The sequence below is a fragment of the Ranitomeya variabilis genome, chromosome 6 (assembly GCF_051348905.1).
Source record: "Ranitomeya variabilis isolate aRanVar5 chromosome 6, aRanVar5.hap1, whole genome shotgun sequence".
NCBI lineage: Eukaryota > Metazoa > Chordata > Amphibia > Anura > Dendrobatidae > Ranitomeya > Ranitomeya variabilis.
The window spans coordinates 182,216,327-182,244,318 of NC_135237.1; the positions used below are offsets into that span (position 1 = coordinate 182,216,327).

A 27,992-nucleotide genomic window follows, 5' to 3' on the forward strand; every position below is an offset into this window, starting at 1 on the left:
CGGTAGCCGGAGTCTCCTGGCTGTTCCTTACAGCAAGGACAGGTAATGTGGCCACAGAAGCTAATGCATGGGGGTACAGCAGTGACCAAAACATCATTGCCATGATTGGCTGCAACATCACATAGCCATACCACCACAGCAGGATATAGAGAGACAGACTGTTGGGATTTCTTTTAAGCATGTACTAATAATCCAAGAGTGAAGAAAACAAAACACAAATTGTCTTTATAACGGCAGATGCATAAGGTGTGGTGGGCTAATATCCTAATCCACTTCAGCTAGGGGTACTATTTGATAGTGCCTCTCAGTAGTACAGATGCCAACACATTCTAGTGAGGAGCAGCATTTGTTTAAAGGGCATTTTGGGTTTATTTAACTACCAAACTAAAGCAAGTTTTAGGGCAAACATTTGTGTTATGTATTGTGTTTTGCCTAGTGCAGGGTCATTTTGACCACGGATGCTACTTTGAAAGGGTTGTAAAGAAAATCATAGCTCCTTCCTTCTAAATGGCTTTTGAATGAAAGCAGGAATGACAAGTTCAGCAACTTTCTATATACTTTGCATTTTTGTTCTTCAGTATCTCAAAACTTATGCCATCTGCCAGTGGAAATGGAACCATAATAGTTACATTAAAGGGTTATTCTGGCTCCGTTCAGCTCCTTACCAGGATGTAAGCGGGGCCACATCTATGGATATGTTCTGAGATGCACATGTCACTGGCAGGTATCATGCACCTGTCCTATTCACTTTCACTGCACAGAAAATATAACCTTTACTTGCATACAAAAAAAAAAAAAAACCCGCTAAATCAATTGGAATGAAAAGAAATAACTGTTCAACAGTGGGGCTACAATGTTGAAGAATTATGCGGTATTCAATTAGTTCTAGACCAAATATGGTCTCATAAATATTAAAGAGGTTGTTTACTACTAGGACAACCCCGTCTTGATCAAAATGTTTGGCCTCCATAAAATAATAAAGCCTATACTCACCTTCTGTGCAGCTGCTGTTCCACGGTGTCGGCACTTGCTCTCTCCAGGGCTCTCATGCGGTGTTGTAACACGCGACGCCGGCACCCAATCAGTGCTGGTGTCACTGTCCCCGCCTTTGGACAAATCGAACATGAAGAGGAAGTCCTGGCTGCAGCTGATCTTTGACTTCCTCTTCATGCTCAATTTGAAAGGCAGCAGAGACCGGGACGCCAGCAAGGGAGTCCCGGGTGAACAAGTGCTGGCACTGCAGGAATGGCGCCAACACGAGAGGGTATTACAAGCTTTATTATTTTATCGGGGCTAAGCCAGGGGTATGACAAGAAAGTTGTCCAACTTTTTTAAGTGAGGGAAAAATTTAAACTGCAGATGACTGCATTCAGGCCTAACTCTAATGCCAGCTGACCCATCAAGATTTATTGATCCATACACACCTGATTTAAAAATGTATCCAGGTTGTGATCCATGAGATCCACAGCATGTCTTATTCTTTTCAGTTTTGTAGATCAGACTCAGCCATTAAAATACAGTCAAGGCTGAAAGTGTTGGCATCCTTGAAATTGTACCAGGAAATGAAGTATTTCTCCCAGAAAATTATTGTAATTATACATGCTTATTTCCTGTGTGTATTGAAACACAAAAAAAAAAAAAAGGTGAATTTGACATAATTTCACACAAAGCCCCAAAAATAGGCTGGACAAAATTTTCGGCACCCTAAACTTAATATTTGGTTTCACACCCTTTGGAATAAATAACTGCAATCAATCACTTCCTATAACCATCAACAAGCTTCTTACACCTCTCAACTGGAATTTTGGACCACTCTTCTTTTGCAATCTGTTCCAGGACTCTCATGTGGACTTGTAACCTTGAGATTCATATTTTTCAACAGTTTTGGTTCTCAAGCCTTAGACAGTTCTCTTCTCCTCTTTCTGTTCCCCATGCTTAGTGTGGCACACACAGACACACTGTAAAGATTGAGTCAACTTCTCCCCTTCTATCTGGCTTTAGGTGTGGTTGTGTGTGAAATGACGTCCAGTTTGACTTAATTTCCTGTTTTTTTGTGTTATTCCAATACACAAAAGGAAATGAAAATGTGTTGACATAATTTTCGGAGAAATACTTCATTTTCTGGATCAATTTCAAGGGTGCCAACAATTTTGGCCATGACTGTATATGTGGATCCCATCATCACCCCATTTTAAAATTGAAGGAGGTAGATTGTGTGAACTTATAATCTTCTGTTGACTGTTAAAGGGCCACTGTCACCCCCTCCAGCCGTTATAAACTAAAAGAGCCACCTTGTGCAGCAGTAATGCTGCAGTCTAACAAGGTGGCTCTTTTAGTTTATAACGGCTGGAGGGGGGTGACAGTGGCCCTTTAACAATATCCGTGAAAAATGTGTTTCCGTGTTTCATCTATTTAATATGGATCCCCCATGAACTTTAATGACCATGTCCGATTTACAAAATGGATGAGGATAGAACATACTTTGAGACTTACGGACAGGAAAAATGGATCCATTTTTACAATGGATGTGAATATGGGTCCGTGAAGAAAAACAAAAAAAACAGTACATGGACATGTTATATGGATGTGTGAATGTAGCCGGAGAAGCAAAAAAAACAAAACAAAAACAAAACACAGACGCAACAATAGATGTATGGAAATAATTTTCATTCACCCATTTTTCTGTGACTTGAATACATTGTACAATTGCTCCGGTCTAAAATTGGGTGTACACATTCCTACCGATCCCCTACACAAATACAAGCTTAGCTTGACCTAGTGCATATGAATGTCCGTGAGAAGGGAATGATGACCCTGACAAACATCTCACATGCTGAAATTCAACAGTCTGATCCATTTTCTCCCCGACATCTGATGGCAGGGTGAGTTTCGATACCACCATAATCATTAATTGGATGTTCAGTCCAGGCTAAATAGGCAGGTTTGGCCAACAATCTATATAGTGTATGGCCACTTTAAACCTGCATTCACATTTCTCTCCGTCCATACTTGTAAGGATGGTATATTTTTTTTTTTATTTGCCATAAAAAGAGAATGGATCATAGTAGAAGGAAGGCAAATAGTAAAAATAGAATCCTCAAAAAGACTGAGAGATGAGAGGCCATAGACACGTGACTTGTGCATAAAACAATCCGTAGAGGGAACAGGAAAAATCAACAGCCGTCTTTTATTCAGTTGTTCTCTTCCTGCTGTTCCTGGGTTGATGGCTGAGAGAAGGTAGAAAGCCAAGAGGACATTGCAGATTTTGCACTGATCAGTGCGCCCCCAACTGACTGACCTACAGAAACAGAATATATCAGGGTCAATATTTGTGACAAAGTCATGTTAATATTTATGCGCCCCAAGATGAGGCGATACAATGAAAAATTAACATAAAAATATTTTCTCATACCCATTGCTTTACCCGTCTGAACCATGTTACGGCTTGTGGTGACAACAGCATTGCCAAGCTTCTTCCCTCTTTCACTGTTCTGGACTGAGCTTTAACATAACAGTGAGATGTTTATTTTTATTAATGCAGTCAATAGGGTAATGGGTCTAAAACTAGTGAATCAAACGCAGAAAACCAATACTTACTGTGAAAGTCTTAGCTTCACATCTGATACACTATAATTGCCCTGGAATGGATGGCTGAAAGACAACATGTTACAGGCAGATAAAATTTGGAGGCATAATACATCATTAGTGATGATAATGAAAAGCAAACACTTTCACCATGCAATTACTCTTTTGGGGGAACAGATTCAGATACAATGAAAGTCGGTGTCAGAATTTCTACATAATTCAGACAATGACAAGAGCATTTTAGGAGCCCAACTTAAAATTGTATTCAACTGCCACCTACCCAACCTGACAACTGCAGCTTGTACTGAGCAGTGTCAGATCTCAGCAGAGTATCAAATGTTTTATTGCTGGCTTCCCATAATATAGACTGGTGCAATCTTCCTCTCAGTTAAAAGGCAAACATGAACCTGGACACTTTCAGCCACAACTTCATTATGCGGTTCTGATGCTCATGTGCCCATAATAGGTGCCCCAGGGATGGACGGTTGCTGAGCAGCCCTATAAGCAGCAAGCTTAAATGCATTGTGTGTTCTGACATTTTTTTATTTTTTTATTTATTTTTTTTTTAAATCAAAGCAATCATTAGCATTATATGCATTTCTATGGGATTGGATCAGACACCTTAGCCTTCCCTCCCAGTGTGCATCAATGAGCCTTGGGTGTTCATAACTTTGTCCCAGGTTCACATGAACATTCCTGATGGGCATCTTTACACAATTCATACTAGCAGGACTGTGTGCCAGGTCAGAGTAATGCAAAGAGGACCTGTCAGCATAATACTTCTCACATAAATGTAATTCTTCCCAGAAATGTATGAAGAAATTGACAAATGGATGTTATTTCCCCTTCTCCAAGGACTGAAAGGCTAGACAACTGAAGATGACTGGACAGTGCCAGTCGGTGTAGGAACAAGTCACAACTGAAAAACGGAAACACCAGTCATTAACACAACGTTTTACAAGACAGAATGGTTATGTCATGGAGAATTAATAAAACATGAATGTTATTTTTTTAAAAGAAGCCCTCCACTCCCGATTTATTAAAAACCCACATTCCCGAAACATCATCTCATGGAATTTGTGTAATATCATTTATTACACTAAAAAGGCCAGGCAGTTAGATTTGTGGACATACTCCATGAGCAAGGGAAATAAATAGTAGTCGTCAGTTGTTAATTTATTCATGTTTTCATGAGAATTAAAAGGACAACAGAACAAAGTATACATCTAAAAGGTATTTCAGAATAGTTTATAAATATTATTTTAAAGGGAACCTGTCACCTCCAAAATCGAACATGAGCTAAGCCCACCGGCATCAGGGGCTTATCTACAGCATTCTGGAATGCTGTAGATAAGCCCCCCGATGTATCCTGAAAGATAAGAAATAAAGGTTAGATTATACTCACCCAGGGGCGGTCCCGCTGCGGTTCGGTCCGATGGGTGTCGCGGTCCGGTCCGGGGCCTCCCATCTTCTTACAATGACATACTCTTCTTGTATTCACGCTCCGGCGCAGGCGTACTTTATCTGTCCTGTTGAGGGCAGAGCAAAGTACTGCAGTGCGCAGGCGCCGGGAAAGGTCAGAGAGGCCCAGCACCTGCGCACTACAGTACTTTGCTCTGCCCTCAACAAGGCAGACAAAGTACGCCTGCGCCGGAGCCACAGCAAGAAGACAAGAAGAGGATATCATCCTATGAAGATAGGAGGCACCGGATTGGACCGCGACGTGAGTATAATCTAACCTCTTTTTCTCATCTTTCAGGATACATCAGGGGGCTTATCTACAGCATTACAGAATGCTGTAGATAAGCCCCTGATGCCGGTGGGCTTAGCTCATCTTCGATTTTGGGGGTGACAGGTTCAATTTAAAAGGTACTTTGGTTTCAGCAAAAATGGTATTTTTTTTAAATTAAGTTGTGCAATTTCCTAATATACCGTATATACTCGTGTATAAGCTAAACTAAGTATAAGCCGAGGCACCTAATTTTGCCACGAGAAACTGGGAAAACTTATTGACTCGAGAATAAGACAGGTATGCATTGTCCCCTAGTTCCCATCCTTGTCTGCATGGCTCCTCATCCCCATCCTTGTCTGCATGGCTCCTCATCCCCATCCTTGTCTGCATGGCTCCTCATCCCCATCCTTGTCTGCATGGCTCCTCATCCCCATCCTTGTCTGCATGGCTCCTCATCCCCATCCTTGTCTGCATGGCTCCTCATCCCCATCCTTGTCTGCATGGCTCCTCATCCCCATCCTTGTCTGCATGGCTCCTCATCCCCATCCTTGTCTGCATGGCTCCTCATCCCCATCCTTGTCTGCATGGCTCCTCATCCCCATCCTTGTCTGCATGGCTCCTCATCCCCATCCTTGTCTGCATGGCTCCTCATCCCCATCCTTGTCTGCATGGCTCCTCATCCCCATCCTTGTCTGCATGGCTCCTCATCCCCATCCTTGTCTGCATGGCTCCTCATCCCCATCCTTGTCTGCATGGCTCCTCATCCCCATCCTTGTCTGCATGGCTCCTCATCCCCATCCTTGTCTGCATGGCTCCTCATCCCCATCCTTGTCTGCATGGCTCCTCATCCCCATCCTTGTCTGCATGGCTCCTCATCCCCATCCTTGTCTGCATGGCTCCTCATCCCCATCCTTGTCTGCATGGCTCCTCATCCCCATCCTTGTCTGCATGGCTCCTCATCCCCATCCTTGTCTGCATGGCTCCTCATCCCCATCCTTGTCTGCATGGCTCCTCATCCCCATCCTTGTCTGCATGGCTCCTCATCCCCATCCTTGTCTGCATGGCTCCTCATCCCCATCCTTGTCTGCATGGCTCCTCATCCCCATCCTTGTCTGCATGGCTCCTCATCCCCATCCTTGTCTGCATGGCTCCTCATCCCCATCCTTGTCTGCATGGCTCCTCATCCCCATCCTTGTCTGCATGGCTCCTCATCCCCATCCTTGTCTGCATGGCTCCTCATCCCCATCCTTGTCTGCATGGCTCCTCATCCCCATCCTTGTCTGCATGGCTCCTTATCCCCATCCTTGTCTGCATGGCTCCTTATCCCTGCCCTGATATCCATGGGTCCTCATCCCTATCCTTATATGCATGGCCCCCCATGAGAAAAGCATAAAAAAATAAAAATATAAAAAAACATACTACTTACCTTCCCTGCCGGCCCTGACAGCATCTTGTCCCGGTGCCAGCAGCTCCTGAGGCTGAGCGATCACGTGTCCCCGCTTATTAAGGGAATAAATATTCACCTCTCTCCATGCCTATCGGAGTCGAGAGAGGTGAATATTCATTACCTTAATGAGTGGGCACCTGATAGCCCGTTAGCTGCTGGAAGTCCGATGCGCCCTGCTGGTGCATTTGTTTGGAGGCTTCAACAGGTAATCATCTCTGCTTTTTTCTCTGATTTTTTTCAATTTTCTGGAGGATTTTTAAGTCCTCTTTTTGTGTCTGTGAGCTTTTACTCAATGTTTAGCGTTAGGACCGGCAAAATGTAAGGACCCTTGACGTGGGTTGCCAGCTTAAGTATTGAGGCCCCAATATAAACTAATACCTTACATACATTGATATGTTTTTTTTTTTGCACTTTATCTCGCAGGGCGCAGTCGGACCAAGATGGCTCTGTAAACTGTAGGCCTCTATTCACAAAGCATGCATTTTGTAGCACTGGGCGGCCCGCCTGTATGTGCGTTAGTAATAGGCTGTAAACCAGATGCTCTGCATTCCCTGTGTGAACAATGCCACATACAGACTATTATCGCTTATCTTTCTGTGCACTAATGCCAAACAGCCAACACTGGATTGAAAGTGGTTGTTTCATCGGTATTTTTTGCACCTGTTTTTTGCCATCATTAATCGGGTCCGATGCGCCCTGCTGGTGCATTTGTTTGGAGGCTTCAGCAGGTAATCATCTCTGCTTTTTTCTCTGTGATTTAAGTCAGCGGCTCCAGATGACTGTGCGCGCTATAAGAAAACTGAATATTCATTGCCAGTGCAGTATTCATTTCTCTTTAGCAGCCGGCTCCTGTCTCCTGTGACCCGCTGCTTCGCAGCTCCCCCTTCCCCACTGGGACAATGACTTGTGTATAAGCCGAGGGGGTGTTTTCGGCACAGAAGAATGTGCTGAAAAACTTGGCTTATACACGAGTATATACGGTAAGTTGCACCAAGCAGAAATCTTGAAAGCCTTGTGAAATTGATAATCAACTTTTATTGGTTACATCCAGGGAAGAAGAAGAATAATCTGTCGTGGTCACGTGACCGACATGCAGCGGCTGTAAAGATTACAGTTGTTGTACAGCTACCAATGTGCCGTCTTGTACAGAGCCGCGCAGATCACATGACCAGGACTGGCTTGAATCGCTCAACAGTAAATAAAAGAATTAAGAATTCATACAGAAACAAATAACATTATTTCCTAAAACTGCTTTATTAACTTACACTCTCTTTTATACTGATTATTCTTACCATGGATTCACCTCCGAAAGAGCAGGATGCTTATTGCTGTTCCATACCCTATAGTTGTGTGTTATTTTCCACATTGAAATAAAAGCAGATCCATAGTCTGACATCATCTTCTCATTCTCTGCAAAGAAAAAAAAAGGAAATAGCAAGAACATCTGCCATCAAAGGAAAAAATAACACTCTTCTAGCACCAGCCTGTGCAGTTTTATCAATCATATCATCATCCAAGACCACAGGGATCACTACTACTCTCGTATGAAGCAGGTTGGCACTCCTATGTCTCGTGCCAGGTATAATGTTAGGTTCCTGGTTACATGGATTTGAAAGATACAGAACTTTAAGGGAAAAAAAGTTTACTTAACTAGACATTATGGGTTGTGATTTACACTACCTGGCTGTGCAGAGGCAGAAAGCAAAGAATGCAGGTAAAGTGCAAACTGTGCCCTGATCCATTCGTCACCACCCTCCCAGCCTGTGCCATCGAGGAACACATCATCCCGGTTTTCTGTGACATGCTTCACTAAGTGGTCAATGAATCGGAGGTCAGCTGTTGTAGGGTTCAGTATCTTCCTCAGCTCAGGGTCATGAATGTTCAGTCTTGCATCTTCTACCTTAAAAAGCACAATGATTATTCTTATCATCCAATACTTCAAGATGAAGTTATCATGCAGTACATGTTCCTCAGGGATCTGTCCTAGGGCCCCTCCTCTTCTCTTTGTATGCTGCCCCTATTGGACGAACAATCAGTAGATTTGGTTTCCAGTACCATCTCTATGCTGACGACACCCAATTATACACCTCTTCTCCTGCTTTCACTCCGACCTTCTTAGAAAACACCAGTGATTGTCTTACCGCTGTCTCTAACATCATGTCCTCCCTCTATCTGAAACTGAACCTGTCAAAAACTGAACTCCTCGTGTTCTCTCCCTCTACTAACCTACCTTTGCCTGACATTGCCATCTCCGTGTGCAGTTCAATCATTACTCCAAAGCAACATGCCCGCTGCCTTGGGGTCATCCTTGATTCCGAGCTTTCATTCACCCCCCTCATCCGATCACTGGCTCGCTCTTCTTATCTGCATCTCAAAAACATTACTAGAATTCGCCCTTTTCTTACTTTCGACTCTGCAAAAACTCTTACTGTTTCTCTTATTCATTCCCGTCTGGACTATTGTAACTCTCTACTAATCGGCCTCCCTCTTACCAAACTCTCCCCACTCTAATCTGTCCTGAATGCTGCTGCCAGGATCATATTCCACACCAACCGTTACACCGATGCCTCTACCTTGTGCCAGTCATTACACTGGCTACCCATCCACTCCAGAATCCAGTACAAAACTAATACCCTCATCCACAAAGCACTCCATGGCTCAGCACCACCCTACATCTCCTCTCTGGTCTCAGTCTACCACCCTACCCGTACCCTCCGCTCCGCTAATGACCTCAGGTTAGCATCCTCAATAATCAGAACCTCCCACTCCAAGACTTTACACGTGCTGCGCCGATTCTTTGGAATGCACTACCTAGGTTAATACGATTAATCCCCAATCCCCACAGTTTTAAGCGTGCCCTAAAAACGCATTTGTTCAGATTGGCCTACCGCCTCAACGCATTAACCTAACTATCCCTGTGTGGCCTATTAAAAATAGAAAAAAAAACAAACACATAATCAGGTTCCTTGCATCGTGTTCTCATACACTTTATGCAGTTAATAGCCCTCTGTGTCTGTACTGCTACATACTTAGGCTGTTAACTGGTTCATGCAGCTTTACATGAACACCCGAGCCTTACACTATGGCTGGTCCAAATAACTAAAGCAATTGTTACCATCCGCCTCTCGTGTCTCCCCTTTTCCTCATAGTTTGTAAGCTTGCGAGAAGGGCCCTCATTCCTCCTGGTATCTATTTTGAACTGTGATTTCTGTTATGCTGTAATGTCTATTGTCTGTACAAGTCCCCTCTATAAGTTGTAAAGCGCTGCGGAATATGTTGGCGCTATATAAATAAAAATTATTATTATTATATTATTAGATGTCATGCACCAAAACATGCGTCAATATTAGCCACACAAACAAAACACTATTACTGTATATACAGAACAACAACAAATCTATATTTTACATACGCACACCTATATTATAAAATATACACGCTTGTCTCAAAAATACTTTCCAATAACAAAGTTAACAAGAACCCAGCTAGGATGCAGGTGAAATTACACACCTCAACAATGGCATCACTTAGGTGTTTCTGTTGCCGAAAGAGTATGTTGGTGGCTCCAGCTACGAATCCTCGGACACTAACATCAGAGAGCAGGTGATGCTGTTGCAGGGCCATGTACGGTAAACACAAGTACCCCTAAAATAAGACCACACGTTAGAATATAAAGCGGAGAGGAGCTCTGAAACATGCTACCAGCTACTCTCTCCATGGCAAAGCTCTTTCTATTTATACATATCCAGATTCTTGAATCTGATGTTCACAGAATAAAACAATAATAACCCAGTCACATGACAGAGGCTAAGTGTCTCATCGCTAGGTGTCCTATCACCACTGGGACCCCAACCAATTACAGGAACTAGGGTGCAGTGTCCCATGTTTGAATGGAGAGCTTGATTGTCACTTTATTTAACCCCTTCCCGACCTTTGACGCCACGTAGGCGTCATGAAAACCCGTGCCAATCCGACCTATGACGCCTATGTGGCGTCATGGAAAGATCGCATCCCTGCAGATCGGGTGAAAGGGTTAACTCCTATTTTACCCGATCTGCAGGGAGAGGGGGAGTTGTACTTCAGCCCAGGGGGGGTGGCTTCACCCCCCCGTGGCTACGATCGCTCTGATTGGCTGTTGAAAGTGAAACAGCCAATCAGAGCGATTTGTAATATTTCACCTATGAAAATGGTGAAATATTACAATCCAGCCATGGCCGATGCTGCAATAGCATCTGCCATGGCTGGAGACCCCGATCTGCCCCCCCCCCACCCCACCGATCGCCCCACCAGTCGTCCTTTCTGCCCCGATCTCCTGTCCGCTCCCCTCCTCCCTCCTGTCCGCTCCCCTGGTCCTCCGATCCCCCCCCCCCCCGTGTTCCGATCCCACCCCCCCATACTTACCTAGCTTCCATGTCCCTCCCGGTGTCCGGCCGTCTTCTCCATGGGCGCCGCCATCTTGGAAAATGGCGGGCGCCTGCGCAGTGCGCCCGCCGAATCTGCCAGCCGGCAGATTCATTACAAGTACATTTTGATCGCTGTGGTAGGTTCTGACACAGCGATCAAAATAAAAAAATAATAAATAAACTCCCCCCCCTTTATCACCCCCATAGGTAGGGACAATAATAAAATAAAGAAAATATTTTTTTTTCTTTTTCCACTAGGGTTAGGGTTAGAACTAGGGTTAGAACTAGGGGTAGGGTTAGGGGTAGGGTTAGGGTTACGGTTAGGGGTAGGGTTATGGCATGTGCACACAGAGCGGATCGGCCGCGGATCCGCAGCGGATCGGCAGCGGATCCGCAGCGGATTGGCCGCGGATCCGCAGCGGATTGGCCGCTGCGAATTCGAAGCAGTTTTCCATCAGGTTTACAGTACCATGTACACCTAAGGAAAACCAAATCCGCTGTGCCCATGGTGCGGAAAATTCCGTGCAGAAACGCTGCGTTGTATTTTCCGCAGCATGTCAATTCTTTGTGCGGATTCCGCAGCGTTTTACACCTGTTCCTCAATAGGAATCCGCAGGTGAAATCCGCACAAAAAAACACTGGAAATCTGCTGTAAATCCGCAGGTAAAACGCAGTGCCTTTTACCTGCAGATTTTTCAAAAATCGTGCAGAAAAATCTCACACGAATCCGCAACGTGGGCACATAGCCTTAGGGTTAGGGTTGGAATTAGAGTTAGGGTTGGAATTAGGGCTAGGGTTTGAAATAGGGTTAAGATTAGGCTTGTGGTTAGGGTTACGGATAGGGTTAGGGGTGTGTTGGGGTTACAGTTGTGGTTAGGGTTGGGATTAGGGTTACGGTTGGGATTAGGGTTAGGATTAGGGTTAGGGTTGGAATTAGGGTTACGGGTGTGTTGCGGTTAGGGTTGTGGTTAGGGGTGTGTTGGGGTTAGGGTTGTGATTAGGGTTATGGCTACAGTTGGGATTAGGATTAGGGGTGTGTTGGGGTTAGTGTTGAAGTTAGAATTGAGGGGATTCCACTGTTTGGGCACATCAGGGGTCTCCAAACGCAACATGGCGCCACCATTGATTCCAGCCAATCTTGCGTTCAAAAAGTCAAATGGTGCTCCCGCCCTTCCAAGCCCCGACGTGCGCCCAAACAGTGGTTTACCCCCACATTTGGGGTACCAGCGTACTCAGGACAAACTGGGCAACAACTGTTGGGGTCCAATTTCTCCTGTTACCCTTGCAAAAATAAAAAATTACTTGCTAAAACATAATTTTTGAGGAAAGAACAATTATTTTTTATTTTCACGGCTCTGCGTTATAAACTTCTGTGAAGCACTTGGGGGTTGAAAGTGCTCACCACACATCTAGATAAGTTCCTTCGGGGGTCTAGTTTCCAAAATGGGGTCACTTGTGGGGTGTTTCTACTGTTTAGGCACATCAGGGGCTCTGCAAATGCAATGTGACGCCCGCAGACCATTCCATCAAAGTCAGCATTTCAAATGTCACTACTTCCCTTCCGAGCCCTGACGTGTGCCCAAACAGTGGTTTACCCCCACATATGGGGTATCAGCGTACTCACAACAAACTGGGCAACAAATATTGGGGTCCAAATTCTCCTGTTACCCTTGTGAAAATAAAAAATTGCTTGCTAAAACATCTTTTTTGAGGAAAGAAAAATGATTTTTTATTTTCACGGCTCTGCGTTGTAAACTTCTGTGAAGCATTTGGGGGTTGAACGTGCTCACCACACATCTAGATAAGTTCCACGGGGGGTCTAGTTTCCAAAATGGGGTCAATTGTGGGGGGTTTCTACTGTTTAGGCATATCAGGGGCTCTGCAAACGTAACATGATGCCCGCAGACCATTCCATCAAAGTCTGCATTCCAAAACGTCACTACTTCCCTTCCGAGCCCCGGCATGTGCCCAAACAGTGGTTTACCCCCACATATGGGGTATCAGCGTACTCAGGAGAAACTGGACAACAACTTTTGGGGTCCAATTTCTCCTGTTACTCTTGCAAAAATAAAAAATTCTGGGCTAAAAAAATATTTTTGAGGAAAGGAAACATTTATTATTTTCACGGCTCTGCGTTATAAACTTCTGTGAAGCACTTGGGGGTTCAAAGTGCTCGCCACACATCTAGATAAGTTCCCTTGGGGGTCTAGTTTCCAAAATGGAGTCACTTGTGGGGAGTTCCTACTGTTTAGGCACATCAGGGGCTCTGCAAACGCAACCTGATGCCCGCAGAGCATTCCATCAAAGTCTGCATTTCAAAACATCACTACTTCCCTTCCGAACCCCGACGTGTGCCAAAACAGTGGTTTACCCCCACATATGGGGTATCATCGTACTCAGGACAAACTGGACAACCACATTTGGGGTTCAATTTCTCATATTACCCTTGGGAAAATAAAAAATTCTGGGCTAAAAATCATTTTTGAGGAAAGAAAAATTATTTTTTTATTTTCACGGCTCTGCGTTATAAACTTCTGTGAAGCACCTGGGGGTTATATGTGCTCACTATGCATCTAGATAAGTTCCTTGGGGGGTCTAGTTTCCAAAATGGGGTCACTTGTAGGGGAGCTCCAATGTCTAGGCACACAGGGGCTCTCCAAACGCGACATGGTGTCCGCTAACGATTGGAGCTAATTTTCCATTCAAAAAGTCAAATGGCACGCCTCCCCTTCCGAGCCTTGCCGTGCACCCAAACAGTGGTTTACCCCCACATATGAGGTATCGGCATACTCAGGAGAAATTGCCCAACAAATTTTAGGATCCATTTTATCCTGTTGCCCATGTGAAAATGAAAGAATTGAGGCTAAAAGAAATTTTGTGTGAAAAAAAAGTACTTTTTCATTTTTGCGGATCAATTTGTGAAGCACCTGGGGGTTTAAAGTGCTCACTATGCCTCTAGATGAGTTCCTTGGGGGGTCTAGTTTCCAAAATGGGGTCACTTGTGGAGGAGATCCAATGTTTAGGCACACGGGGGCTCTCCAAACGCGACATGGTGTCCGCTAAAGATTGGAGCCAATTTTTCATTCAAAAAGTCAAATGGCGCTCCTTCCCTTCCGAGCCCTGCCGTGCGCCCAAACAGTGGTTTACCCCCACATATGAGGTATCAGCGTACTCAGGACAAATTGGACAACAACGTCCCTGGTCCAGTTTCTCCTTTTACCCTTGGGAAAATAAAAAATTGTTGCTAAAAATCATTTTTGTGACTAAAAAGTTAAATGTTCATTTTTTTACTTCCATGTTGCTTCTGCTGCTGTGAAACACCTGAAGGGTTAATAAACTTCTTGAATGTGGTTTTGAGCACCTTGAGGGGTGCAGTTTTTAGAATGGTGTCACTTTTGGGTATTTTCAGCCATATAGAACCCTCAAAATGACTTCAAATGTGAGGTGGTCCCTAAAAAAAATGGTTTTGTAAATTTTGTTGTAAAAATGAGAAATCACTGGTCAAATTTTAACCCTTATAACTTCCTAGCAAAAAAAAAAATTGTTTCCAAAATTGTGCTGATGTAAAGTAGACATGTGGGAAACGTTATTTATTAACTATTTTGTGTCACATAACTCTCTGGTTTAACAGAATAAAAATTCAAAATGTGAAAATTGCGAAATTTTCAAAATTTTCGCCAAATTTCCGTTTTTTTCACAAATAAACTCAGAAATTATCGACCTAAATTTACCACTAACATGAAGCCCAATATGTCACGAAAAAACAATCTCAGAATCGCTAGGATCCGTTGAAGCGTTCCTGAGTTATTACCTCATAAAGGGACACTGGTCAGAATTGCAAAAAACGGCAAGGTCATTAAGGCCAAAATAGGCTGGGTCATGAAGGGGAGTCTATGGGACTGACAGAGATGAATAATGGTGCACAGCGCCACACGTTTGGTAGTGGCCGTGAGTGGTATTGTACATTCTCCCCCATATCAACAGATGTCAGAAATTAAACCATCAATTTATAAATAAATTACTATTAAAAGTGCTGGAGAAAACCCATTACAACATCCACTTTAGTAAAAGTAAATATATTTATTATATATATGTAGCACCTTTGCGTCTGGGGTCTGACATTAAATGAAGCACAGGGTACATGGGCGAACGATGCTCTATTCAAAGGAGGGACACAAGTAATTGTTCGTTAATCAGTGGGGATCTTAATTGCTGGATCCTCAGTGATCTAGGAGCTAACAACTAACCTGACAATAACTTGTGACCAAAATCCTCATTTAAGGATTACGTTACTTGGAAATATTTTGTCTTTGGTCCACAACATTTCTAAGCTCCCACCATTAGTATTTGGTGTGTTTTCAATGCTGTAAATTACTTGCACTATTTTTGTACCATTTAGCCAAGCTAGGCTATTTGCATTTTTAGTGCATTTTATCACTTTTTTCATGCAAATTTAGCCTATTTTTGGTATGTTATGTGTTACATAAAATTACCGTATATACTGGAGTATAAGCCGAGATTTTCAGCCTATTTTTGGGGGTTGAAAGTCCCCCTCTCGGCTCATACTCGAGTCATACCCAGGGGTCGGCAGGGGAGGGGGAGCGGGGGCTGTCTAATAATACTCACCTGCTCCTGGCACAGTCCCTGCAGGTCCCTGGTTCTCCGGGCGCCTCAGCTTCTTCCTGTACTGAGCGGTCACATGGAAATTAGACGGCTTAAAAGTTTAACAGTGATTTCTAATTTTTCCAGCAAAATTTACAAAACCAAAATTTTTTTTATTTTTTTTTTAAGGGACCACTTCCCATATGAAGTGACTTTGAGAAGCTTATGTGACAGATAATACCCACAAGTGACACCAATTTAAAAACTACACCCCTCAAAGTGCTCAAAACCACATTCAAGAAGTTTAATAACTCTTTAGGGGCCTCACAAGATTTAAAGCCACATGAAAGGGAAAAAAATAAAAATGTCACTTACCCACAAGAATGTTGCTTTAGCCTGAAGTTTTCCATGTTCACATGGATAACAGGAAAAAATGGACCATACAATTTGTTGAAAATTTGTTTGCAGAGCCCCTAATGTGACAAATCCCCCACAAGTGACCACATTTTGAAAACTACACCTCTTGAGGAAATCATCTAGGGGGGAAGTTTCAACTCTCAAGCAAGTAACATAACTGTATTATATTGGGCTGAATCAATGGAAAATTACCATGTTTACCAGTGAAATGTTGCTTTAGCCCCAAGTTTACAATTTGTTGCACAATTTCTCCTGAGTATGCCAATACCTCACATGCGGTCGAAAACTACTTTGGAGGCACAGTGCAAAGCTCAGAAGCTCCATATTTGAGTGCAGATTTTTGCTGGAATGGTTTGAGTGTGACATTACATTGGCAGAGCCCCTGAAGTGCCAGAACAGCAGAACCCATTCATAACTACACAGCTCAATGAATTCATCTAGGGATGCAGTGATCATATTGACACCACAGGCGTGTCACAGAATTTTATAACATTGGGCAGTGATGAAAAAACAATTACCGTATATACTCGAGTATAAGCCGAGATTTTCAGCCCAAATTTTTGGGCTGAAAGTGCCCCTCTCGGCTTATACTCGAGTCACGGTCTGTGGCAGGGTCGGCGGGTGAGGGGGAGAGGGCGCTGAGGCATACTTACCTAGTCCCGGCGATCCTGACGCTCCCCCTGCCCGTCACACTGTCTCCGGGTGCCACAGCTCTTCCCCTGTACAGCGATCACGTGAGACCGCTCATTAAACTTATGAATATGTACTCCACTCCCATAGGGGTGGAGCCCCATATTCATTTCTCTAATCAGCGGTGCCGGTGACCGCTGATAGAGGAAGAGGCTGCGGCACCCGAAGACCCGCTGTCCGGGGGAAGGAGCGGGACGCCGGGAGCAGGTAAGTATCGCATATTTACCTGTCCTCGTTCCACACGCCAGGCGCCGCTGTCTTCCCGGCGTCTCTCCGCTGACTGTGCAGGTCAGAGGGCGCGATGACGCATATAGTGTGCGCGCCGCCCTCTGCCTGATCAGTCAGTGTGGCGAGACGCCGGGACGGGACGCTGAGGAGCTGCAAGCAAGAGAGGCGAGTATGTGTTTTTTTTTTTTTATTGCAGCAGCAGCACCAGCGTTATATATGGTACAGATTTATGTGGAGTATCTATGGGGCCAAACTGAACGCTGCAGAGCATTCCATATGGGGCAGCTTTATAATGAGCATCTATGGGGCCAAACTGAACGGTGCAGAGCATATATGGCACAGCTTTATAAGGAGCATCTATGGGGCCATAATGAACGGTGCAGAGCATATATGGCACAGCTTTATAATGAGCATCTATGGGGCCATAATGAATGGTGCAGAGCATATATAGCACAGCTTTATAATGAGCATCTATGGGGCCATAATGAATGGTGCAGAGCATATATGGCACAGCTTTATAAGGAGCATCTGTAGCGCCCCCACCGCCGCAGGGCCGAGGGGTACCCGGTACCGGGCCTGTGTGAGTCTCTGCTCTGGGGATGTCACGGCGGCTAGGCCCCGGTCCGTGACCCTGCCGTGGGGCACACAGGGAATAGCAGGTGTGGATGGTGTACATGGGGGTGAGACTGTAGTGGCGCGGTGCAGTAAATAACGAGGACACCAGGTTGCAGTCTCTTTACCTCTTTACTGAAGATCTCTGGGTCCTCAGTCCGGAATACGGTTCACCAGGCTGCGCAAGTCCGGCCGGTCCAATGGCACCTCCAGAGTTCTCCTCACAGGTGGAAATCGGTGCCTTCCTTCTAGCGCTATGTGTTGTGGTCCTTCCCTGCTGTGCTTACGGAAAGTCCCCCACAACTGTTGTGTCTGTTTCTTAAGTTCCCTCACAACTCGATTAAATGATGTTCTTCTAATCCTCCGTCCCTCCCTGATGTTCTGGTTGGAACGGCACCCGTTTGACGGGTAGGCTCGGAGCTCTTCCGGGACCCTAGAGTCGCCCCTCTCCACAAGTTGCCCCCCAAGACTGCATAGGTGATTTGAGTTAGACAGCCCGCCTTAGACTGACTGTCCTGCCACTGTTTAGAGTATTGCTTGAAGCTGAATGTTATAATACTCCCTCGGCGTTCCGGCCACCGGTAGTGCGCCTCAGTAGGGTGTTGCTCCGGTCTTACAGCACGACCCCTACTGGTATTTCTCCTTTTGCTTGATCTCGTTTCTCACTCAGCACAATCTATCTCGCTTCTAGTCCTTCCTTGGGCACCGCCGCTACCCGGAGCAGGCGCGGTCCCGTTACGTTCGCTCAAGTTGCCAAGCCTCTGTCAGGATCCCACCCCTGACAGAGACCCTACTGTATCTTCCCCCCACAACACCCTCTGCCACAAGGTGTTGCCTGGTTCCAACCCAGTCAGCTTTCTGATCTAACTTCCTGCCTGACCCCCAGTTTACCCATTATGGTGGGGAGTGGCCTAGTGAATAGAACCCTTAGCTCCCCCCGGAGGCCCGACTGTGAAATGTATTGGTGTCTGTGATACCTGATCAGATGAACTCCTTCAGTGCCATCAGACGCACCATAGCTCCCCATAGTGGCGGAGCCACAGTACTGCAACGACCAGGACTCTGGGGCGCTGCACATCTATGGGGCCATAATGAACGGTGCAGAGCATATATGGCACAGCTTTATATGGAGCATCTATGGGGCCATAATGAACGGTGCAGAGCATATATGGCACAGCTTTATGTGGAGCATCTATGGGGCAATAATGAACGGTGCAGAGCATATATGGCACAGCTTTATATGGAGCATCTATAGGGCCATAATGAACGGTGCAGAGCATTGTATATGTGGCACAGCTTTATATGGAGCATCTATGGGGCCATAATGAACGGTGCAGAGCATTCTATATGGCACAGCTATATATGGATAATATATGGGGCAATAATCAATGGTATGGAGCATTATATATGGCACAGCTTTATATGGAGCATCTATGGGGCAATAATGAATGGTATGGAGCATCTATTTTTATTTTTGAAATTCACCGGTAGCTGCTGCATTTTCCACCCTAGGCTTATACTCGAGTGAATAAGTTTTCCCAGTTTTTTGTGGCAAAATTAGGGGGGTCGGCTTATACTCGGGTCGGCTTATACTCGAGTATATACGGTACATTTTCACTGCAAAAAAATTGTTTTAGCCTACAATTTTACATTTTCACATGGGGAAATGGGTAAAAACGGCACAGAAATTTGTCAACAAATTTCGGCTGACATGGAAATACCCCATGTGGCTGTACAGTAATGATAGCCACACGGCGAGACTCGGGAGGGACAAAGCGCTATTTGACTCTTGAACAAATTATTGTAGAATAGTTTGCAGACTCCATATACAGAGCCTCTAGGTGTCAGAAGAGTAGAATCCCCCCTCAAGTGACCCCATTTTGGAAATTACACCCCTTTGGCAATTTATCTACAGGTGTAGTGATGATTTTAAGTCCATGGGTATTTTACAGAAACAAGCAGCAGTGGATGTTGCCAAGTGATTATTGCAAATCTGATTTTGTAGTACCGATACATTGTGCCCAGCTTGTGCTTCTGGAGACATGGACCCTGTAAATTAAGCGGGCTCTCCTCAATACAGAAATGCCAAACATGTGGATGCTAAATGTGGTTTAGGCACACGGTAAGTCGGCATATGTAATTGGGAGGTGTATTTCTTTTGAGGGGGTGAGGAGCCATTGTGCTTTTCCAGAGCCTTTGTATTCCCAATATCGTGTAAGGACCGTATATTTCAATTGACAGATGATGGACCCAAGTAGGGACTTGCTTTTTTGTAGAATAAGTTGAAGCTTTTATCGGGAACATTTTACATAACACTTGGGATCACATTTATCCTGTGCTCTACGCTGAGCAATTACATGGGATGGGAGTTCTCGACAACAAAATCTCCGAATTACGCAATACAGATGAAACCCCTGAAGGATCCATTCACTATGATGAGGCAGTAGTTACACTGGTCTCCGTCTGGCCACTCTCTTAGGCTAGGTTCACATTGCATTAATATGTGCACGCTAACGGACAGCGTTGCACGGCGAAAATGTCGCAATTAACGCCGTGCAACGGGTCCGTTAGCGCACCCATTGACAGCAATGTGAAGTTTCCCTGTAACGCAATGTTTATTTAGGGGTCGCGTTAACGTCCCCGCTCTCGCAGATCCCCGGTCTGCGAGAGCGGGGAACGGACCTCAGGCGCGCCACGGACGCTGCAAGCAGAAGAACGGCACATCGCTAGCGCGAGCTGAAAAAGGCTGTGGGGATCTGCGAGAGCGGGGACGTTAACGCGACCCCTAAATAAACATTGCGCTAGCGCAATCTGCTAGCGCTAAACGGATTGCCCTAACGCAATGTGAACCTAGCCTTACGTACGCTTCAAAAGAGGGACATAATGAATGCCATCTTTCAATTCAGAGCAATAAATTGGTGGTAAAATAGCAGGCAGCATTTCAGAAGCAAAGATTTGACTGCTGATTTTCAGTCTCTGAAAATATTTGACTTTTGCAGATATACCATTACCTACAAAGATTACTTTTTATGCATTTTTTACAAAAACCATAGGCTTCAATGCAAAACTGCATAAAAGAATCCAGTCTTGTATGGTGCCGAGCGGAATTTTCATGCATATATTGGTGTTGCGATATACATTAGTTTCAGGCATTATTTGGGGATATCAAAAGTGGAAAAAAAATCTAAACAGTGAGGGTTAAAACACTTTTTTGCCAGTTGTATCAATCTTTGATCTCACTTTAACCATCAATATTACCTTTGTAAAAATTGCTAGTGGCATTCCATACTTGTCTTCTTCTAGACCAGATATAAGTCCTGGAGTAAATACAGCCTGACCTGTTTTAGACTGAGGTTGCACGGTTATGGGAACGCTTCCTGAACCCATTGTATCATTAGTAAGAAGTTCACAAGGGCCTGGTCCTACATTCCACACTTCCCCTTCATCCGCTGCAAGACACTCCTCCAGTATGCTTGGATCTAATGTCTCCCAGTCACTCTCAACGGACTCTGGAGATGTATGAGATGGTGGTCTGAGATGCTCAATACTGCCATTAACATCCACTCCATGTTCTGTACCCGAAACCTCTGGTTTGCTGGGCTCTACTAAAGAGTCTTGCCCGATTTCAGTATCCTCATCTTTAGGACTTGAAATTAGAGATGGTGTTAGATTGCTGTCTTGCGAAAATGCAACTACAGGAAGTTCTTCTTCTGCAATACTTTGTCGAGGCCTGTAGTGGGAGCTGTCTGTGAGTCCATGCTCAATCATACCTATATGGAAGAATGAAAAAGCTATTAAAACAAGCAGCACTGAGCTTAAAACAAGGGTTTTCTTTTAATCAGATCATTTTTATTGAATGTTTTAAATCCTTTACAACAAATAAAAAACTTATCCAATGACCCACAACTGACAAGGTAAGGAAACGAGGAAAGGGTTTAAATATACACTGATCTAAAGCTCAAAAAAATAAAGGGAATGCTTAAACATCACAATGTAACTCCAAGTTAATCACACTTCTGTGAAATCAACCTGTCCAGTAATGAAGCAACACTGATTGTGAATCAAGTTCTCCTGCTGTTGTACAAATGGAACAGACAACAGGTAGAAATGATAGGCAATCAGCAAGACAACTCCTATAAAGGACTGGTTCTACAGGGGGTGACATCAGACCATTTCTCTGTTCTCTTCCTTTTTGGCTGTTTTGGTCACTTTTGTTGTTTGTCATTGCTCTCACTCCTAGAGGTACTGTACAGTAGCATAAGGTGGTGTCTACAACCCACAGATACCAGGAGACAGGCCAGTTCACCGGGAAACATAGAGGGGGTCGTACAAAGGCAACAACCCAGCAGCAGGAGCGCTACCTCCTCCTTTGTGGACGAATAGAAGGAGAAGTACCTGAGCCCTGCAAAATGGCCTCCAGCAACTCACTAACATCCATGTGTCTGGTCAAAATGTCAGAAACAGACCCCATGAGGGTGGTGTACGGGCCTGACATCTAAAAGTGGGTGTTGTGCTTACAGCTCCGTGCAGGGCGATTGGCATTTGCAGAAAACACCAAGATTGGTAGATTTGACATTGGCACCCTGTGCTCATTATGGATGAGAGCAGGTTCACACTGAGCACATGTGACAAACGTGACGGTCTGGTGATGCCGTGGAGAACGTTATGCTGCCTGTAACATCCTCCAGCATCTCCGGTTTAGCAATGGGTCAGTAACTATGTGGGGAGGCATTTCTGGAGGGCCGCACAGCCCTCCTTGCGGAAGCCAGAGGTACCCTGACTGCCATTTGGTACCGGGATGAAATTCTCAGACCATATGTTGGTGCGCTGGGCCCTTGGTTCCTTCTGATGAATGACAATGCTAGGCCTCATGTGGCTGAAGTGAGTCAGCAGTTTCTGCATCATGAAGGCATTGATGCTATGGACTGGACTGGCCGTTCCCCAGACCTGAATCCAATCGAGCACATCTGGAACATCATGTCTCGCTCCATACAACAACGCCACATTGCACCACAGACAGTCCATGAGTTGACTGATGCTTTAATCCAGGTCTGGGAGGAGATGAAGCAGGAAAACATCCAGTGCCCAATCAGGACCATGCCCACACATTGTAGGGTGGTCATACATGCACGTGGAAGACACACACACACACACACACACGAGCATCATTTCCTTGTCTTGAGGTATTTCGACGGAAGTTGGGTCAGCCTGTAATAATATTTTCCATTTTGAGTATCATTCCAAATCCAGACCTCCATGGGATATTAATTTTGATTTACATTGACCATTTTTAAGTTTTATTGTTCTCAACGCATTACACTATGTAATGAATAATGATTTGCAACTGGAATATTTCATTCAGTGATGTCTAGGATGTGGTATTTTAGTGTTTCCTTTATTTTTTTTGAGAAGTGTATATTCCTAAAATATCCTTTTTAATGGTTTTTACTTGTATAAACAGTATTAGTGGGTTATTTAGTTAGAGGGTTATTCTCATCTTAGCCTTTCATGGCTGAGCCGAGAATAACACTGACCACTAAAAGCTGGACCTATGAAAACAGCAGAGTGGCTGAGCTACCCAATTTCTGCAACTTCCTTAGAAATGACAGGGAGTTACAGAAACATTGCATCTCAGCAGCTTTCGCTGGTTTACAAAGATCAACCTCCGCTGGTCAGAGTCTGAATGGAGTATTTCCCTAGTGAACCCAGAATCCAAGAAAATAACAGGGATTTCCAGAAACTGGCCTAAAATATTTTATTGCAACAAAAATCTATTAACCCCTTCACGACCTTTGACATTAAGGTAAGTCAAAAGTTATGTCCCTGCCAGACGCTGAGCCCGCATCTTTTCCCGAGCATGCCTCTAACAGCCACGAGTAATTTCGCGATCCACCCGCGGCTGTTAACCAGTTAAATGCCGTTGTCAATCACTGACAGTGGCATTTAACAAGTGGTGGCAGGAAGCACGCCACAAGCTTCTCCCTTTGGTGCCCGTCACGTGATCACATGGGCTGATGGGTTGTCATGACAGATGGGGGTCTGCTGAAGACCCCCGTGTTGGTCATTGTGAATCTCCTATGAACGCTGGCCCATGGCTGGCATTCATAGGATATCATGATTTCTGCTACGCACAGCAGGGATGAAGAACGGCTATGTGTAGCACAGTCGATCAGATGATCGCAGCTTCAAGTCTCATAAAGGGACTATTGAACCAAGTAAGAATTAACAAAAAAAAAAAAAAAAAAAGGGTAAATTAATCTGATCAGTAAACATTTTAACCCCTTCATGACCTTGGGATTTTTCGTTTTTCCGTGTTCGTTTCTCACTCCCCTCCTTCCCAGAGCCATAACTTTTTTATTTTTCCGGCAATTTGGCCATGTGAGGGCTTATTTTTTGCGGGACGAGTTGTACTTTTGAACGACATCATTGGTTTTACCATGTCATGTACTAGAAAACGGGAAAAAAATTCCAAGTGCGGTGAAATTGCAAAAAAGTGCAATCCCACACTTATTTTTTGCTTGGCTTTTTTGCTAAGTTCACTAAATGCTAAAACTGACCTGCCATTATGATTCTCCAGGTCACTACGAGTTCATAGACACCTAACATGACTAGGTTATTTTTAACTTAAGTGGTGAAAAAAAATTCCACACTTTGCTAAAGAAAAAAAAAAAAAGTGCGCCATTTTCCGATACTCGTAGCGTCTCCATTTTTCATGATCTGGGATCGGTTGAGGGCTTATTTTTTGCGTGCCGAGCTGGCGTTTTTAATGATAGCATTTTGGTGCAGATACGTTCTTTTGATCGCCCGTTATTGCATTTTAATGCAATGTCGCGGCGACCAAAAAAACGTAAATCTGGCGTTTCGATTTTTTCTCTTGTTACGCCGTTTAGTGATCAGGTTAATGCTTTTTTTTATTGATAGATCGGGCGATTCTGAACGTGGCGATACCAAATATGTGTAGGTTTGATTTTTTTTTTATTGCTTTATTTTGATTGGGGCGAAAGGGGGGTGATTTAAACTTTTATATTTTTTTTCTTTTTTTCACATTTTTTTAAATTTTTTTTTTTTTTAAACTTTTGCCATGCTTCAATAGCCTCCATGGGAGGCTAGAAGCAGGCACAGCACGATCGTCTCTGCTACATAGTAGCGATCTGCTGTTCGCTGCTATGTAGTAGAAAATCAGGTGTGCTGTGAGCGCCGACCACAGGGTGGCGCTCACAGCTACCGGCGATCAGAAACCATAGAGGTCTCAAGGACCTCTATGGTTACAATGGAGAAGCATCACCGACCTCCGATCATGTGACAGGGTCGGCGATGCGCTCATATCCGGCCGGATGCGGTAGTTAAATGCCGCTGTCTGCGTTTGACAGCGGCATTTAACTAGTTAATAGCGGCGGGTGAATCGCGATTTCACCCGCCGCTATTGCGGGCACATGTCAGCTGTTCAAAACAGCTGACATGTCCCGGCTTTGATGCGGGCTCACCGCGGAGCCCTGCATCAAAGCAGGGGAGCTGACCTGTGACGTACTATCCAGTCCGAGGTCAGTAAGGGGTTAATGAGAAATAAAGTCAAACCCCCAGAATTACGGATTTTTGGCCGCCGCAACATTGTAATAAAATGCAATAACAGACGATCAAAACATCATATCCTGCATCAATAAAAACGACAGCTCAGGGAGCACAAAATAAGCCGTCACCCAGCCCCAGATCCTGAAAAATGGAGGGTCTTGGAAAACTGACATAAGCAATTTTTTTTTTTTTTTTAATGTTGGATTTTTTCCACCACTTACTATAACTATACATGTTTGGTATCTGGATACTGGTACTGATCTGTGGAATCATATTGGAAGGTCAATTTTAGCATTTAGTAAACTTGGTAAATAAAAAAAAAAGTTGTGGAATTGCACTTCTTTTTACAATTTCACCAGACTTGGAATTTTTTCCCCGTTATCCAGTGCACTATATGGTAAAATCAATGATGTCATTCAAAAGTACAACTCATCCCAGAAAACAAGCTCTCAAAACACTATATTAACTGACATAAGAAAAAGTTATGGAGAAAAAGTTGAAAGCACAAAAACAAAAAAATTGCCATGAAGCATATGCCCGCTAATTGCAGGAGTATAAACAGATGCCCCTATGGTCTGGCTTTATTTGACTTCTGATTATTTGGCTGGTCTGTGGAACAGCAGAGGTGGAGTGCATGCGGCCAGGCAAGTGTTCTGTTGGGGTGACAGTTTATGATAATTTCCTCTGGCTACTGCCCAGTTCCCAGCACAAATGTGCCACTTATTCTGCACAAAATACAATCACAATTATACACAGGGAGAAAATTTAGTGAAAGAAAGAATATAACAGTTTAAATAATATCTGACCTGGAAACAGAGACAAGACAGTCATCAAAGCACCCACTAGTCTGTTAACGGGAGACACATAAAACAGGACCTGTAGAAGATGTGAAAAAAATGTATTAAGGCGGATAACACCTTTTGAATTTCAGATTGTTCCATTTTCTGTAATATGTACTAGTAAACTTCTGTAGTCTCTGCATTACATAGAAATGCAGGAAGTTGGCTGCAACAGACAAAATGATCATGTGAAAATGGATCCAGGGCAAATTTTGGCAACTAATCGAACTAGTGTCAATGTGAACAGATATATGGACATGCAAAATCAAGCTGCCATTTTCCTCAAAACATATTTGATTCAGTGGTTAGCTGGATGTTGTCAAAATGGGAACAAGTTTTACATGAACCCTTGCGTAAAGCAAAATGAACAAATAAAACACTGCTCATTATTCAGTAAAGCGATCAATGCAGCATAAACCTTCCAATAAGCTAATAATAAAAAAAAAAAAAATTATGGAAGTTTCTAGTTCTGCTTTTGGGATGTGTGCAAGGTTTATCTTCACTTTGCTAATGACACTTGTCATTGCACATAAGATTACATAACCACCAGCTTGTAAGTTACGATCTGTGAGCTATACAAGCGCAATAAACTTATATAGTAGGTGCATATAAACACTGTGCAAGGTCATTTTTGATGACAGCTGCTTTATATATTTTTTATATTGATATGTGTAAGACACCTACCTTTTTCTCAAGGAGAATGAGTTTAAACAAAATTAACACCTAAAAAACAAAGAATAAAAAACAAAAACATGAAAATAATGCAGTTACTCTTCACATATCTACACTTTTCACCATCAGTTTTTTTTTCTGGATGTCAAAAAAGGAAGTACAAGCCAATGGTTCATTTGATAGAGATGTGTATTGTAAGGAGACTTCAGGGAATGTGTTGTTTCACACCTCTGCTGCACATTTAGGCTACGTTCACACTTGGTGTTTTGTTGCTTTTTTTTTTCACCATCAGCAAAACCTGCTCTCTTGGCAGTAAAAAGCAGGTATTGCTTGTTTTTTCTTGCTGCGTTCTTGTCATGCTACATTTGTCTTTTATGCATGCTGATAAAGTTAAGTGACACAAAAAAAATCATTCTATTTCATAAGGTTTGGCACAAAAAATGCAGCCAAACAAACCTGATACCTGTGGGTTTTAGTGTTTTTTTTCACCACACATTACTTTCAATGGGTGAAAAAAGCTGAAAAAAAAATGTTGAAATAAGTGACATGCTCTATTCTGCAAAAACCAAGAAAAGCACAAAATACTGAGGACAAAAAAAAACAAGCTGTGTGCATGAGATTTCTGAAATCTCAGGCTTTGCTGGTACTGTAAAACTCGTAGGTTCAACCATTAGGGCGGTTCAACCATTAGGGCGGTTCAACCATTAGGGCGGTTCATCAGTATGAGGAGAATATGCAAATGTATCTATCAGGGCTGTGGAGTCGGAGTCGTGGAGTCGGAGTTAGTTTTGGTTGGAGTCGGAGTCGGTAGAAATGTACCGACTCCGACTTTAAAAAAAATGTATTAATATTTCATAATTGAACTTTCATATGAATTTTATAAATGTTACTCAAATATATATGTTCTATCAAACTATGAACAACAGTGATAAGTAGTGTTGAGCGATACCTTCCGATATGCAAAGGTGTCGGATTGGATCGGCCGATATCCAAAAAATATCGGATATCGCCGATATCGATACCAATGCATATCAATGGGACACAAAATACCGGAATGGTTCCCAGGGTCTGAAGGAGAGGAAACTCTCCTTCAGGTCCTGGGATCCATATTCATGTATAAAATAAAGAATAAAAATAAAAAATATTGATATACTCACCCCTCCGACGGCCCCGGCTCTCACCGGTCCAAGCGTCTG

The 27,992-nt window shown here is 43.8% G+C and overlaps 1 protein-coding gene across 2 annotated transcripts in view; it reads right to left on the reverse strand.

The window, feature by feature from the left end:
- Positions 1-2,002: 2,002 nt before the first annotated feature.
- Positions 2,003-27,992, reverse strand: part of AVL9 (AVL9 cell migration associated) — a 110,193-nt gene continuing 84,203 nt past the window's right edge. The window contains exons 8-17 of one of the 2 annotated variants that reach the window (XR_013216878.1): positions 26,809-26,847; positions 26,092-26,161; positions 20,975-21,486; positions 10,275-10,409; positions 8,445-8,664; positions 8,057-8,174; positions 3,598-3,651; positions 3,413-3,501; positions 2,368-3,298; positions 2,003-2,238 (exon numbers count right to left, since the gene is read on the reverse strand). Coding sequence is in view for 1 of the 2 variants with exons in the window: in XM_077269300.1 (XP_077125415.1) it covers positions 3,192-3,298; positions 3,413-3,501; positions 3,598-3,651; positions 8,057-8,174; positions 8,445-8,664; positions 10,275-10,409; positions 20,975-21,486; positions 26,092-26,161; positions 26,809-26,847 (1,344 nt within the window). In the remaining variant the exon portion in view is untranslated. Of the gene's footprint in view, positions 3,299-3,412; positions 3,502-3,597; positions 3,652-8,056; positions 8,175-8,444; positions 8,665-10,274; positions 10,410-20,974; positions 21,487-26,091; positions 26,162-26,808; positions 26,848-27,992 lie in introns of both variants that reach the window. The other variant, XM_077269300.1, reaches the window with a different exon arrangement.